Below are 17,473 nucleotides of genomic sequence, written 5' to 3'. Positions count from 1 at the left end.
CAAAGTGATGAAAATTAGCGAAATGACATACACTTTAGTTCGATTTTTCAGAAAGTCTCACTTCCTGGGATTCCATTGCTTCAATGTATAAGTGAAAACGCGTCAAATTTTACAACATTTTTTTATCAATTGGACCTATATTAACATTCTATACCTCGTTGGAAAGCTCAGAACAAGATCTTTAATAATTTACTATTAAAATTAAAAAAATAAAATTTCACAAATTTTTATCACATAGCTAGTTGTAGGACAAGTGTGTTGATTGCCACGAAATTGTCTTTTTAATGTTTTTCTGGCCTTTTTTTTTATTTCCCATTTTGAAATAAACAGTTCAGGCTTTCAATAATAAGCAAAATAGTAATACTCACAACAAAAATAAAAGCACAGTAAGTCCAGCACTGACAAAGCAACAAAAATTTTAGAAAAAATATCCAACATGTGAAGTTTATATTTTGGAACTATTTTAAAAATTTTTTAGAGTTACCTTCCTTACTGTAACTTTTTCCTGTTCAGATTTACTTAGCCTTTCATTATTTCGCATTTTTAACTTTTACATTATTAATTACAATTATGTTATAGCCTTACAAATGATGAATAAACAATGGTTGCTAAGGAAAATTGTGTAAGGGATGGGTGTCTAAAAATGCTCACATACAAATATTTACAGCAAATAAGTAGTAAATAGCTAGTGAAACATGTAGATTAAATGTTCTAGTTTTAAAATATACTATTTTCAAAAATGTGAAATTACATAGTTTTTCTTGAAAGTTAGAGGGGTTTGCTTATAAGACTTCAGTTAGGCCTGGAGAGGCGCGGTAGCTGAGTGGTAAAGCACATGTCTTCAGAACCGAGGGTCCCGGGTTCGAATCCTGGTGAAAAATGGGATATTTAACTTCGGAATCCTTGGGCGCCTCAGAGTCTACCCAGCTCTAATGGGTACCTGACATTAGTTAGGGAAAAGTAAAGGCGGTTGGTCGTTGTGCTGGCTACATGACACCCTCGTTAACCGTAGGCCACAAAAACAGATGAACTTTACATCATCTGCCCTATAGACCACAAGGTCTGAAAGGGGAACTAGTTAGGCCAGGTTCACATCTAACTTTGTATTCACTTGCACCCATGGGCGTAGCCAGGGGGGGGTTGGGGGTTCAACCCCCCCCCGAAATGAAATCCCCCCCCCGAAGGGGGGGAGTTTGAATTTAGTGACTGCTTTTTTGCTTTGATTTTGTTTATTTTAGTTGAGATTTTAATACTTAACCATCACTTGCCCCAGCACAACCAAAGGGGTTTTGAGTTTAAAACCCCCTACCAGGGGGGTTCGAGTTTAAAAACCCCTACCAGGGGTTTTGACTTTTAAACCCTCTACGTTGGGTTTTTGCAGTTAACTCCCCCTCTACTACAAAAGAAAACAAAAAAAAATGCAAACGAAAATCCCTTAATTCCAAGAGCACAGTTAAGGAAGATTTTGATTTTAAAACCCCATCTAAAATTTACGATAAACCCCCTCTTCAATATAAAAAAAAAGCTAATTACGCACTCAAAATGTTATGAGCGTAGCTAAATGGGTTTTGACTCAGTTTTGAGTTTAAACCCCACTTCAGCGGGGTTTGAAGGTAAAAAATACCTCTTTAATAATAAAAACAAAGCAAATTATACACTCAAAATGTTATGAGTGTAGTCAAAGGGGTTTTGAGTTTAAACTCCCCTCCAGTGGAGTTTGAAGCTAAAAAGTACCTCTACAATATAAATAAAAGCAAATTACTCACTCTAAAATCTATGAGCGTAGCCAAAGGGGTTTTGAGTTTAACACCCCGCCAGGGGGGTTTGAAGCTAAAAAATACATCTTCAGTGTAAGAAAAAAAGTAAATTACGCACTCAAAATGCTATGAGCGTTGCCAAAAGGGGTTTTGGGTTTAAGCCCCCATTCAGAGGGGTTAGATGCTAAAAATACCTCTTCAATATAAAAAAAAAGCAAATTACACACTAAAATTATTTGAGCGTATCCAATCCAATCGGGGATTTTGAGTTTAAACCCCTCTTCTACAGATGGCCTTTTTTTAAAGTTTAAAACCCCTCCAGATGGTTTCGAGTTTAAGATCCCCCTACAGAGCATTTTGAGTTGGAAAACCCCCAACAGATTATTTTGACGATAAAACTTCTCTTTTCGATATAAAATCTAAAGCAAACTACAGTCACTTAATTCCAAGGGCGTATTCAAGAGAGGTTACACATTTTTACCAGTGGCAGGGCTCTATTAATAAACTGCAGTGAATACTCATCTGCCGAAATTGAAAAACACTAAATATGGCTCAACAAAGATGGCTAAGACAGATTTTAGAGTCAGTTATAGAGATCGGGTCTAAATCAAGGAAATCCTATGCCGAACTGGGAGTTGACCCCTTAGTAAGATTGTGAGAGAGCGACGCATGAGGTTTGCGGGACATGTTCTCCAACAAAATGAATTACGCATAAGAAGAGTTGCAATGATATCCTAGTACAACTTGACGCCACTCATTCATGGAGGTCCTCATGGCAGGTGGGAAGAGGCTTCAGACATTACCAGTGACAGATTTTTATGGAAACTGCTTGACGTCAAATGCTCCGAACGGCGCGGGAGGATCTAAGTCAGTAAGAATATCACATTAGGTTTTTGAAATAAAACTTTTTAATAGCAGGAAAATGCAGTGTAGATACCTCAGAATATGCATTTTGTTGGCTTTCAATACCAGAAATAGCGATTGGCGGCGGGGCTTCGCCCCGCGCTGGGGGGGGGGGAGAAAAAAAAATCCCCCCCCCCAAACCCCCCCCCCCCGAAAAAAAATCCTGGCTACGCCCATGCTTGCACCTATCCTTTGATCTGCTGCACCGTTGGGGCACTACACAAAATCTGTCAATCTTCTTTCTTCATTCTTATCTCTCATTTGTCTTTGATATAATTTCATTCGGATTTTCTTTCTGAAAATATTGAAGCCTGCCTGGGAGGACCAATTCAGGGGCCGATTTTAAGTTTGTGTTTCCACACAAACTGTCTTTGTAACCTTGTTTTATTCTAATTTAAAATCTAGCTCTATATATGCACACAAATTACAAAATGAGTTAAAAATGTAAAGCTTATCAATACTTCTGTATTCTGTTTACTATTTGCCATGTTATGGAAACCTTGAATACACTATTGTATACCGGTCATTTTGAAAGAGTTAGGCCTAGCTTCAGTTTATATTACATGCAGAATAAGCGCAAAAATCACATAAAAACATAAAGTTGTGTCTTTTTACTTATTCAAAAGAATATTTTTTTTCGTAATAAAACATTTTACAAGTGTAAAGAAAATATTATACAAACCTCACTGTACCACAATCACTGTACCACAATCACTGAACACATATAAATATATAACATATGGAACTATGGAACAATAGATTGTGACATAACAATAGGCCATAGAGGAGCCCCCTTCCCCAATCAAAACAATCAATCAGATTCTCGTTTAGCACAGTTCAGAGATTGAAAAAGTATTAAAACGCACACAGACAAAAAACAACAACTTATGCATCTGTTGAAGACCATCAAGTTAAATTCTTTCTTGATTAATTAATTTACTTCTTTTGACGAGTTTGAAGCACGGCTACCGCTTCTGTTACCTAGAATTGGACACGGTATACAGTGTAGTAGAACTGAACAATGGGTAAAGATTTGGTGTCTAGAATTTACATTCGTTGTAAAGATTTGGTGTCTAGAATTTACATTAGTTGTGATTATATACTGAACAATGGGTAAAGATTTGGTGTCTAGAATTTACATTCGTTGTAAAGATTTGGTGTCTAGAATTTACATTAGCTATGATTATATATACATATACTATATATATATATATATATATATATATATATATATATATATATATATATGTTACTTATCAAACATTTTTTTTTGGTTTTTATGTTCATGAATAAATTTATATAAGTGGCTGCATGGGCATAGCCGGGGAGGGGTTGGGATTCAAACCCGCCCCCCCCCCCCCCGAAATAAAAAAAAGGGGGGGGGGTCGGAATTTAGTGACTGATATTTTGCTTTGATTTTGTTTATTTTAGGTGAGATTTTAATACTAAACCATGCCTCAGCACAATGTAGTCTTACCAGTGTATGCCCATTATGGAGCGAAGGCACCTTTGATGGAAGCGTGTGAGGAGGAAAATGCCCCCTACCAGGGGGGGGGGGATTGCAGTTAAATCCCCCCTCTCTTCTATAAAACAAAACAAAAAAAATGTAAACGACAATCCCCAAATTCCAATAGCACAGCTAAAGAAGATTTGATTTTAAAATCCCATCCGAAATTTACGATAAAACCCCCTCTTCAATATAAAAAAAAAAACAAATTACACACTCACCACAATTCTATGAGCGTTGCCAAGAGGGGTTTCGTCTTTAAAACCCCCCTCCAGCGGGGTTTGATGCTAAAAACTACCTCTTCAATATAAAAAAAAAGCGAATTACACACTCAAAATTGTATGATTGTAGCCAAAGGATGTTTAGAGTTTAAACCCCCCTCCGAAATTTACGATAAAACCCCTTCTTCAATATAAAAAAAAAGCAAATTACACACTACAATTCTTTGAGCGTAGCCAAGCCAATGGGGGGTTTTGAGTATAAATCTCCCTCCTCCAGATGACTTTTTTTAAAGTTTAAAACCCCTCCAGATGGTTTTGAGTTTAAAATCCCCTTCCTCTCTCTTCAATATTATTCTAAAGCACACTACAGTCACCAAATTCTATGAGCGTAGCTAAATGGGGTTTTGAATTTAAAAAAACACCAACTCTGAAGATTTTTTAGTTTAACCCCCCTCCCCCCGCAACAGATGATTTTGGCGATATAACTTCCCTTTTCAATATAAAATATAAAGCAAACTACAGTCACCTAATTCCAAAAGCGTAGTCAATAGAGGTTACACATTTCTACCAGTGGTTGGACTCCATTAATTAAGTGCAGTGAATAGTCATCTGCTGAAATTGAATAACACTTAATGTGGCTCAACAAAGATTGCTAATACGGATTTTAGGAGTCAGTTATAGAGATCGGGTCTCAATCAAGGAAATCCTTTGCCGAACTGGGAGTCGACCCCTTAGTAAGGTTGTAACATACCGTCGGCTGAGGTTTGCGGGACATCTTCTCCGACTAAATGAATTACGCATAATAGAGTTGCGATGACATGGATGCCATTATGAGGAAAACGCAAACAGGGACATCTACAACTTGGCGCCACACTTTCATGGAGGTCCTCAGAGCAGGTGGGAAGAGGCTACAGACATTGCCAGTGACAGATTTTGGTGGAAACAGCTTGCCGCCCAACGGAGCGGGAGGATCTAAGTCCGTAAGAATAGCACATTAGGTATTTGAAATAAAACTTTTTAATAGCAGGATAGCAGGATAATGCACTGTAGATACCTCAGAATATGTATTTTGTTGGCTTTCAATACCGGAAATAGTGCTTGGCTGCGAGGCTTCGTCCCGTGCTGGGGGAGCTCACAGCGCTTCTCAGACCCCCTTGCTGGCAAGAGCGGGGAGTCTACATTTTTTCCACTAACTCCAGGAAGAACCTATTCTAGGGCACAATAAACGTATTCCTAAAGAATGAAGGGTTAGAATATAATAAAGATAAATTATGTACACACACACACACATACATACAAATATATATATATTGTCGGGGGAAGAAAAAATTCCCCCTCAAAAATTTCTGGCTACGCCCATGAGTAGCTGGGATATTGTCGCACTGACCTTCAGTTTAAGTGATTCGTGAGATTCAAACAGTTGCAGCATCTCAGAATCGTCCAACTCCATAAGCATGTGAGACAGAAGCAATAGCTTGTCTTCATTCGTCCCTTTCTGCTCCTGGGTACTGGTGAGCAACTTTAAGGACCTATTTGCTTTAAGAAGATCTTGATCAAGGCTGGTCACAGACTTTTGGGCCTAGAAATGTTTTTTTACAATAAAATATTTAACTTAATTTTACCTTATGAACTCTACAGCACCTTTTATATCCATAAAACTAATATATGCTTTTTTTTACCATTGTTTACAAATTCCTTTAAAAAAAACACTTTTACTAGTTTGACCCAATCATGTAATTAATCATCTGGGAAAGCTTTCCGTACTGCGTTTGCAAAATTTATATACATATTCATATACATCACACAGACAGATAATTTAAAGCAAGGTGTTTTCTTTCTTTCACCCACTCGACACACAGCACATACACCACACAACAACTCACTACACAGCAACACCACACAGCAACACCACACAACAACTCACAACACAGCAACACCACACAGCAACACCACACAGAGACACACCGCAACACCACACAACAACTCACAACACAGCAACACCACACAGCAACACCACACAGCAACACCACACAACAACTCACAACACAGCAACACCACACAACAACTCACAACACAGCAACACCACACAGAGACACACCGCAACACCACACAACAACTCACAACACAGCAACACCACACAGCAACACCACACAGCAACACCACACAACAACTCACAACACAGCAACACCACACAGCAACACCACACAGCAACACCACACAACAACTCACAACACAGCAACACCACACAGCAACACCACACAACAACTCACAACACAGCAACACCACACAACAACTCACAACACAGCAACACCACACAGCAACACCACACAACAACTCACAACACAGCAACACCACACAGCAACACCACACAACTCACCACACAGCAACACCACACAGAGACACACCGCAACACCACACAACAACTCACAACACAGCAACTCACCACACAGCAACACCACACAACAACTCACAACACAGCAACACCACACAGCAACACCACACAACAACTCACAACACAGCAACACCACACAGCAACACCACACAGAGACACACCGCAACACCACACAACAACTCACAACACAGCAACACCACACAGCAACACCACACAGCAACACCACACAACAACTCACAACACAGCAACACCACACAACAACTCACAACACAGCAACACCACACAGAGACACACCGCAACACCACACAACAACTCACAACACAGCAACACCACACAGCAACACCACACAGCAACACCACACAACAACTCACAACACAGCAACACCACACAGCAACACCACACAGCAACACCACACAACAACTCACAACACAGCAACACCACACAGCAACACCACACAACAACTCACAACACAGCAACACCACACAACAACTCACAACACAGCAACACCACACAGCAACACCACACAACAACTCACAACACAGCAACACCACACAGCAACACCACACAGAGACACACCGCAACACCACACAACAACTCACAACACAGCAACACCACACAGCAACACCACACAGCAACACCACACAACAACTCACAACACAGCAACACCACACAGCAACACCACACAGCAACACCACACAGCAACACCACACAGAGACACCACACAACAACTCACCACACAGCAACACCACACAGCAACACCACACAGCAACACCACACAGCAACACCACACAACAACTCACAACACAGCAACACCACACAGCAACACCACACAGCAACACCACACAGCAACACCACACAGAGACACCACACAACAACTCACCACACAGCAACACCACACAGCAACACCACACAGCAACACCACACAGCAACACCACACAGCAACACCACACAGCAACACCACACAGCAACACCACACAGCAACACCACACAGCAACACCACACAGCAACACCACACAGCAACACCACACAGAGACACACAGCAACACCACACAACAACTCACAACACAGCAACACCACACAGCAACTCACCACACAGCAACCACACAGCAACACCACACAGCAACACCACACAGCAACACTACACAGCAACACCACACAGCAACACCACACAGCAACACCACACAGCAACACTACACAGCAACACCACACAGAGACACACAGCAACACCACACAGCAACACCACACAGAGACACACAGCAACACCACACAGCAACACCACACAACAACACCACACAGCAACACCACACAGCAACACCACACAGAGACACACCGCAACACCACACAACAACTCACAACACAGCAACACCACACAGCAACTCACCACACAGCAACTCACCACACGGCAACTCACCACACAGCAACCACACAGCAACTCAGTGGTACAGCAACTAATTTTGTTAATAAACTATAAGCCTTTACATACACACTAGCTCTACATAATCGTAACTCATTCTAATATAAACAACCATGCTATCAACAACGCTTTTAGTACAGTCAATCAGTCTTTCAAGAATGATCCTCCCTACAGGTCACTACGGTCAGACATTATACACTAACGTGTATGTCTGACATCAGTAATGTTGCAGGAACCACTGACCATTCGAGAATGACATGTGTAAAAAATAAAGAGCAAACGAGAAAGAGGGGGAGTAAGTTCTGGAAAGATAATCACATGTAAACAATGAGAACTTGTGAAGATAATTACATGTGAACAATGAGAACTTGTAAAGATAATCACTTGTAAACAATGAGAACTTGTGAAGATAATCACTTGTAAACAAAGAGAACTTGTGAAGATAATCACATGTAAACAATGAGAACTTGTGAAGATAATCACATGTAAACAATGAGAACTCGTGAAGATAATCACTTGTAAACAATGAGAACTTGTAAAGATAATCACTTGTAAACAAAGAGAACGTGAAGATAATCACTTGTAAACAATGAGAACTTGTGAAGATAATCACTTGTAAACAATGAGAACTTGTGAAGATAATCACATGTAAACAATGAGAACTTGTGAAGATAATCACATGTAAACAAAGAGAACTTGTGAAGATAATCACATGTAAACAATGAGAACTTGTGAAGATAATCACTTGTAAACAATGAGAACTTGTGAAGATAATCACTTGTAAACAATGAGAACTTGTAAAGATAATCACTTGTAAACAAAGAGAACGTGAAGATAATCACTTGTAAACAATGAGAACTTGTGAAGATAATCACTTGTAAACAATGAGAACTTGTGAAGATAATCACATGTAAACAATGAGAACTTGTGAAGATAATCACTTGTAAACAATGAGAACTTGTGAAGATAATCACTTGTAAACAATGAGAACTTGTGAAGATAATCACTTGTAAACAATGAGAACTTGTGAAGATAATCACTTGTAAACAATGAGAACTTGTGAAGATAATCACTTGTAAACAATGAGAACTTGTGAAGATAATCACTTGTAAACAATGAGAACTTGTGAAGATAATCACTTGTAAACAATGAGAACTTGTGAAGATAATCACTTGTAAACAAAGAGAACTTGTGAAGATAGTCACATGTAAACAATGAGAACTTGTGAAGATAATCACGTGTAAACAATGAGAACTTGTGAAGATAATCACTTGTAAACAAAGAGAACTTGTGAAGATAATCACATGTAAACAATGAGAACTTGTGAAGATAATCACATGTAAACAATGAGAACTTGTGAAGATAATCACATGTAAACAATGAGAACTTGTGAAGATGATCACATGTAAACAATGAGAACTCTTGGAGATTATGAAAAAAAAATTGAACGGAGAAAGCCTTAAAAGAAGAGCAAAAAGAAAAATATCAAGTTTGTCACACCAAAAAGTCTTGATAAGGCTGAAAAAGTCATGGCTATACAGTAGGCTCCCTTTAGACAACATATGACAGTTAATGACAGTTAAACATTTTGGCCTAACCTTTGTAACTCTATACTTTCCTAAAGTTATTTAAACAATATTGTAAAGAAATATGATCTTCATGGGGTGGGTGAACACATTTCTGAAGAGAACTAATCCCTGCAATCCTTGAGTGTTTATGAATAGTTGTGTCTAGAAGCCATTACGAAATGGTAAGATGATATTTCATAGATGATCAAGAGAAAGACGGGTTCAAATCCAATGCTGCTGCTACCACTTGCTGCTACCACTTGCTTCTACCGCTTGATAACTTCTCTATTAAAAGGATTTAAACCATTCGTCATTTTTAACATATTTTTGGAGCATATTATGTTCGAAACTCTAGAAGGATTCACTCTTACAATGACTATTAACGGGCGACCTATTTCTCATCTCAGGTTTTCATATTAAATAGACCTCGTATGAGAACATGCAGACCAGGTACAAGACCTTACTTCAATAGTGGAGGCTGCAGCTAGAGCGGTTGGCATGGAGATCAGTGCTGAAAAGAGCTAAAAGTACTAGTTGGTGGTGGAGAAAAAAAACTAGATGTTGCATAATTGCCAAACATTAGAAGAAATTTACTCATTTAAATACAAAAATAACGAAAGATGGATAACTATTAAAACCCATTCAATCTAGGTATCCGCCGTCATGAGCGAACTGTGGAAAAGAAAGATGAACATCAGTCAAATTAAAGCTGTATTCACTAGCGGTTGTGAAAATTGGACACTAAACACTTAGGCTGAAAAAATAATTTAAGCCTTCGAGAGTAAATGCTACAGAAAACTGCTGGGTTTCAGATAGCAAGAAAATAAAATAAACAAATTTTAGCTACTACAAATCAACACTTTGGCTGACAAAAAAAAAAGAGGAACTCCACAGTACTGTGAAGAAATGAAAGATGAACTGATTAGCTCATATAGTTAGACATAACTCACTTTCAAGAGTCGTTCTTCAAAGCTTATAGATGCTAAAAATCGATAGTTTTCACTGTTTAAAAATGAGCATTACTAAAGTTGACATTTAGCGAAAATTTTAAGCCAAGAAAGATTTGTTTTTCATTTGACAGCTTTTTCAGACGTTGGGTAAGTATTGTGGCATGCCTGTTGTGAAATAGCTCCAGCACCTGGAGGATTGGTTATCGGCTTGTCACCTGGAACTGACTGTCCAGTAATAGGGCAGATAACAGTAGAAGGTGGCATCTGGGTTTGAGCAGTTGTAACCTGGGTTCTAATTTGGTTGATGGAGGCTTGTGATCCTGAAAAAAAATTAAATTAAAAAATAAATATAATTAATAAAATATATACATATAAACATACTCACAAAAGTATCTGATCAAATATTGATTAGTTATCAAGACTAACCTGCAGCCTGATTTGGCCTAACACTTAGAGCCCATGGTGAGCGTGCTTGTCTGATGGAAGGGACACTAGCAGCCATAGCAAGTGCAAAGAAACCTCTCTGCACCTGAGGCATTGTTGATGCCAAGTTTCCAGCTCCACCAGCATTCAAGATTGGATTGGATTGTGCATTCTAAAGAATGAACAGCATATATTTTAGATAGATAGATAGATAGATAAATAGATAGATAGATAGATAGATAGATAGATAGATAGATAGATAGATAGATAGATAGATAGATAGATAGATAGATAGATAGATAGATAGATAGATAGATAGATAGATAGATAGATAGATAGATAGATAGATAGATAGATAGATAGATAGATAGATAGATAGATAGATAGATAGACAGACAGACAGACAGACAGACAGATATATAGATAGATAGATAGATAGATAGATAAGATAGATAGATAGATAGATAGATAGATAGATAGATAGATAGATAGATAGATAGATAGATAGATAGATAGATAGATAGATAGATAGATAGATAGATAGATAGTTGTGGATGGATGAATGGATGGATGTGCCTACCTGTAGTCGCATTGTGGCCAGTTTCTGAATTTGTTGGCCAGCAAGCAGAGCTCGCCGTTCTTCCTTGCGTTGAGCAAGAGCCACGTACAGTGGCTTGGCCTTGTCATCATAAATGCGACCATTCATTTCTGTAACTGCCTTTGTGGCTTCTTCTGGTGAGCTGAAGCACACAAAACCAAAACCTCTGGACCTACCACCCTCTCCCATCACCTACAAAACAAATTGTATGTCATATATAAAAATTAATTATCAAAAGCATTTTAATACTTGAATAAGTTTCGCTTAATGTTACTTTTAGGGCCTGCAGATATGCTGTAATACAAATGCATATTGTATTTTTAACCTTGCAACTTCTGCAGTTTCTAAATTTACCTGACATAAACATTAAAAAAAAATAGATCTAATCTGTAGATATCCCATTAAAAGATAAAAAAGATGGTGGTGTGACATGCGCTCTGGACAGTCGTCCCGATCGTCCCTGGTTTGAACATTGCCCGACATCAACGACCGTCGTCCTGAGGGAAGTTTAGGATAGGATGAGATCGTCTTCAAATCTGAAGGAACATCCGAAATTTGTAAAACACGCTAACAAATAGAAAATCAGAAATAAATTTGCTTAATATGGTTTTTCGGAGGTGCGGTGGTTGAGGAGTAAAGCACTTGGCTTCCAAACCGGGGTTCGAATCCTGGGATTTTTAATTTCGGGATCTTTGGGCGCCTCTGAGTCCACCCAGCTCTAATGGGTACCTGACATTAGTTGGGGAAAGTAAAGGCGGTTGGTGGTTGTGCTGGTTACATGACAACCCTCGTTAACCATGGGCCACAGAAACAGATGACCTTTACATCATCTTCCCTATAGATAGAAAGGCCTGAAAGGAGAAACTTTTCAAGTATTACAACAAAAATGCATGACCAGAATATTCATGTCATTGAACGTATTACCATATTAGAAACTAAATTAGAAAAGAGGCTTGACCTTAGCACTGGTAATAGTTCCAAACTTGGAGAATTCCTTGCGTAACCACTCTTCATCAACTGCACTGTCTAGATTCTTCACATACAAATTGACACCCTGGTAACGATTCGTGCGTTCCAAAAGATGTTCTTCTCTAGTCCGCTTTGAATCTATTTCAGAACCTTTTTGAGAGGTGACACTTTTGACAAGACTGGCAGGCTTTAGAAATAAATGAATACGTCTAGATTAAGAGATATATCCTGCGTAAAAAAAATGGATTAAAAAAATAATTAAACTTATATTTAAAAACAAAAAAAAAGTCAATTGTTTAAAGTTTCAACTTGATCCGAGAATGGGTGTCGGAGAAATCACGTGTTCAATTATCTAAGGAGATGAAACCCTACACATTTCATCTATTGGCTAACCTGTGTCTCGATGTAATGTTAATGAAGGTAGGCCCGGACTTTGGAATGTTGCAGCCCTTTGTTAATTGACAATGAAGACCCCCCCCCACACACACACACACACTATTACGAAGAGAGAGAGAGAGAGAGAGAGAGTCATGTTAGGGTCAAACCTTTGTTGCTAGAGGTTCCGAGAGAGCAGTGGTTGAGAGACATTCTTAGACGCTGACATAAATGATGCAGGCAGAAAGAAGAGCTGTAACAGCAACGTTTTACTTTGAATTCTAAAACTAAAGAAGGCCGGATGAGATGCGCATGGTGTGAGCTGAGTGACAGAAAGTGATTTGCCTTTTTACAATGCTTCTATCAACTCACTCTGTCTGTCTGTCTGTCTGGCCAAAAGTTTGGACTCGTTTTTTCTCCAACACCCAATGACGGTTCAAGCTGAAACTTTGAACAATTATTTCTTTTACTGACAACACAAGAATCAATTTTTAAAAAATAACCAATTAGTTAATTAACTGTTGGTAATAAATTACTTTGTTTGGTATCTCAAACAATGGAAAGAAATAGTACTTGACTGAATTTGTGGTATTAGCTGAATTAGTCCCCTTTCCAAGGGAAAGAAATAGAACTTGACTGAAGTGGTGGTATTAGTTGAATTAGTACACTTTGATTTCTTATAGTTATAATGTTTTTTGTTTGGTGTAATGCACAGATTGTAAGACAAATTTCCTTACGAATAATAAAGATTATTATTATTATTATTATTATTACTATTATTATTATTATTATTATTATTATAGATTGTCGTATGAGGCTTGTTGCAAATTTAATTAAATGACTGATCCTAACTAATTGGTGCACTTCATATAAGCTTTTTTTTATTTTTAATGTTAATATTTTACATGTTTATTGTTTTAATTTCTACTATTTGCTTACACTAAAGTCATGGGTGGAAGGTGGGTGGAAGGGAAAGGTTGATCCAAAGTCTCGAAATTCCCGAAACTGGCAGTGAAGTTGACAGAGCATCGCTCTAATAACGCGAATGTCGTGGGCTTGATCCCAATGTAGCCGTTTTCTTTCAATGATGATCCCATCCGATTTGATCCGATCCGATCTTATCAGAACCGATCGGAATCTAATCCGATCCAATTTTATTTAAACATAAAGTAGGAATTAGTTAGTAAAAGTATTATAGTGCATCTTGTTTTTTTTTTTTTTTTGCATCTGTTCTTTATATTGGAATCCTCCATGCCGTCTCTTAGGGAACATAGCACGCTAAGCTAATAGTGATGGGAACTAAACTAAATTTTAAAAGTTTATTTGATTTATAATATATATATATATAAGCTTATTAAATACTTATTATTATATATATATGTATAAGTTTATTATGCGGCTGCTTGGTCCCGGGTTCATACCCTACCTGTTGCCATCTCCCATCGTCCTTCGGGAGGTTTAGACTAGAAGTAGATATCTTCAACTCTGAAGGAACAACCAAAACATGTCAAACATTTTACGGATAACATCTTTTACGAGATTTTACGATGTAGATGTGTTTCAAATCGCATACTCTTGAATCTTGATACTCCTACAGTTATGGGACTGGATGGGTATCGGATTACCTGTACTTCAAAGAATTTTCCCGAATAGCCTATGTCAAGAGGAGGCGCAGTGACTGAGTGGTAAAGCGCTTGGTCTCCGAACCGGAGGTCCCGGGTTCGAATCCTGGTGAAAAATTGGATTTTTTTTTCTTTCGTGATCTTCAGGGTGCCTCTAAGTCCACCCAGCTCTAATGGGTACCTGACATTAGGTGGGGGAAAGTCAAGGCGGTTGTTCGTTGTGTTGGCCACATGACAACTTTGTGAACCGCGGGCCACAGAAACAAATGATCTTTACAACATCTGCCCCATAGATCTGTGACATTTTACGTCTCGAGAGACGATCTTTTCCATTTGCAACTTCTTGTGTGACTAAAGAGACCAATCCTTGACACACAGCTGCGATCGCAGGTTGGGCATATGTAATCACCAGGCGCCGTTGCATTTTCACCCTAATCGTGATGCAATAATAAAAGTATTTTCGCAGAAATTCAAGGGTATAAAATAAAACAATGGATGAAAAATATATTGATCTGAAAAAAAAAAAAGTTATATGTCTATGGCTTCAGCTTTCAGCTACTGTACAAAGTAACAGTTTAAGCCTGCCTACCTTGTACAAAAATACTACAGTATAATTACCGGTAGCCGGGTAGGCCTACATGAATTTACGTTGACGCTGCGTTGGGGGTGTCGGATTATCAAGTCTCGGACTATTAAAAGTCAAACATCGCACAAATCTTATCGATTGATTGAAATATTTTGGCTCTATGACTCTATGTCCTAATCTCCATCTTGTTCGTGTTCCAAACTTCCTAACCGTTAATCAGTGATTTCTCTATTAAAGGGCACGATATTCGCCACTTCTGATACCGCGCAGTCTATAATATTCAAGCCTATAGTTTGATAGCGGTGGACATAGAATTCGACTTTTTTTTTTTCAAAGCTTTTAGGCCTATATAAACTCACTCTGTCTGGTACAATTTTTTACACGTTAGTTCTCTCACACCCATTCGTGGATCAAGTTGAAATTTTGCACAATTATTTCTTGTAGACCTACCTGACAAATCATGAATCAATTAAAAAAAAAACAATTAGTTAATTAATTATTGGCAATAAATTATTTTCTTTGGCATCGAAAATGGTAAATATATGCCATTATAAAGAGATGTGGCTGTATATTTAGTTATTTCCCTTATTACGTTTTTCCTCACACTTTTCATGCTCGAATCAACTTGAAATTCTGCAGAATTATTCATAATTGATGATAATAAACGAATCAATAAAAAAATACAGTTAGTCAATTAGTACTAATTAATTTATGATGTTTTATATGGAAAAGGGAGGAGCTTTTTCAGTAGTGATGTGCGGTTCTTCCACTTAGATAAGATTGAAAAAAGATTTTTTATAATATTATGCTTGTTATTATGATGTGTGGGGTAATTATTTCCAAGATCAGCCTTTATTAGCTGTTGAAAAGTATCTCTACATTTAATAATAAAATTTATATTTTTAAAATTCATAACAAATCGTCCTATTGTAGCATGTCCTAAAGATCTAGATTTAGTTCAATGTGAGTAGGCCTATATCACACTCTATGTTTCCTCTAACCATAAGTTAGCTTATATCTTTTTGATAAACCTACCTTCTCAATAGTTAGCTGATTCTCCGGAACTGGATATGGGTGATCTGCTTCTGCCATCGTACAAACCTTATATCACCGAAATATTTATATCAAATTAAAGGTGAGATATTCATTGAATTAGATTTTTTGAGGTACCTAACAAAAAATGTTTTTTATCGTAGTCCTATTAAACATTTCCAATTATTATTGCTAGGCTATTTGATCAAAACATGTTTCCTTGTAATACTGCGGAAATACATGTTCGGGTATTCCTCCTGATGCTAAAAATAAAATCGATGTCATATACATGAAACCTAACTGGAAAGTGGATTGTAAGGAAAGGCGGTCATGGTATTGCAATACAAGTAGGGCTACCAGACAGGAGGACAACCCCCCCCCCGAAATGAAATCCCCCCCCTCCCACAAGGGGGGGGGGGCGGAATTAAGTGACTGATTTTGCTTTCATTTTGTTTATCTTAGGTGAGATTTTAATACCAAATCATCTTTTACAACAGCACAGCCGATCGGGTTTTTAGTTAAAAACCCTCTACCAGGGGGTTTTGAGTGTAAAACCCCCTACCAGGGGGTTATGAGATTTAAAAAACCCCTATCAGGGGGGTTTGAGATACAAATCCCTATACCAAGGGGTTTTGAGTTTAAAACCCCCTAACAGGGGCTTTGAGTTTAAAACCCCATACAGGGGGTTTTGAGTTATAAACCCCCTACCAGAGGTTTTTGCAGTTGATTCCCCCCTCTTCTATAAAACAAAACAAAAAAATGCAAACAACAATCCCCAAATTCCAACAGCGCAGTTAAGGAAGATTTTGATTTTAAAACCCCCTCCAAAATTTACGATAACCCCCTCTTCAATATAAAAAAAAAGCAAAATACACACTCAAAATTCTATGAGCGAAGCAAAAGGGGTTTTGAGTTTAACCCCCCCCCCTTCCAGTTGGGGTTTGGAGCTAAAAAGTACCTATTCAGTATAAAAAAAAAAGGAAATTACACACTATAAAATCTAATCTTAATCTTCCTAATCTTATATAATACAGACGTTACTTCAAAAAAGAAGATGATTACGTCCTACGCGTCATGCATTTAGTCATGCATATTAACCAATGACTTAAATTCAGCCAAGTCACTGGTTTTCCTGGCTAGCTCAGGCAACCCATTC

At 38.0% G+C, this 17,473-nt stretch overlaps 1 protein-coding gene across 5 annotated transcripts in view; it reads right to left on the bottom strand.

Moving 5' to 3' along the window:
* The window catches only part of LOC106064841 (embryonic polyadenylate-binding protein B-like), a 29,563-nt gene extending 12,978 nt beyond the window's left edge, over positions 1-16,585 (bottom strand). The window contains exons 1-9 of one of the 5 annotated variants that reach the window (XM_056015024.1): positions 16,321-16,585; positions 14,504-14,562; positions 12,692-12,889; positions 11,716-11,925; positions 11,139-11,307; positions 10,878-11,032; positions 5,776-5,967; positions 5,443-5,594; positions 3,112-3,641 (exon numbers count right to left, since the gene is read on the bottom strand). In XM_056015024.1, the coding sequence (XP_055870999.1) occupies positions 3,638-3,641; positions 5,443-5,594; positions 5,776-5,967; positions 10,878-11,032; positions 11,139-11,307; positions 11,716-11,922 (879 nt within the window). In that variant the 5' untranslated portion in view covers positions 11,923-11,925; positions 12,692-12,889; positions 14,504-14,562; positions 16,321-16,585 and the 3' untranslated portion in view covers positions 3,112-3,637. Of the gene's footprint in view, positions 1-3,111; positions 3,642-5,442; positions 5,622-5,775; positions 5,968-10,877; positions 11,033-11,138; positions 11,308-11,715; positions 11,926-12,691; positions 12,890-14,503; positions 14,563-16,320 lie in introns of those variants that run through there. The other 4 variants (XM_056015020.1, XM_056015021.1, XM_056015023.1 and 1 more) reach the window with 4 other exon arrangements.
* Positions 16,586-17,473: the final 888 nt, after the last annotated feature.

This window comes from Biomphalaria glabrata, chromosome 17 (genome assembly GCF_947242115.1).
Source record: "Biomphalaria glabrata chromosome 17, xgBioGlab47.1, whole genome shotgun sequence".
Lineage (NCBI taxonomy): Eukaryota > Metazoa > Mollusca > Gastropoda > Planorbidae > Biomphalaria > Biomphalaria glabrata.
The sequence above is the reverse complement of the archived record's forward strand: the minus strand, read 5'-3'. Positions and strand labels throughout refer to the sequence as shown.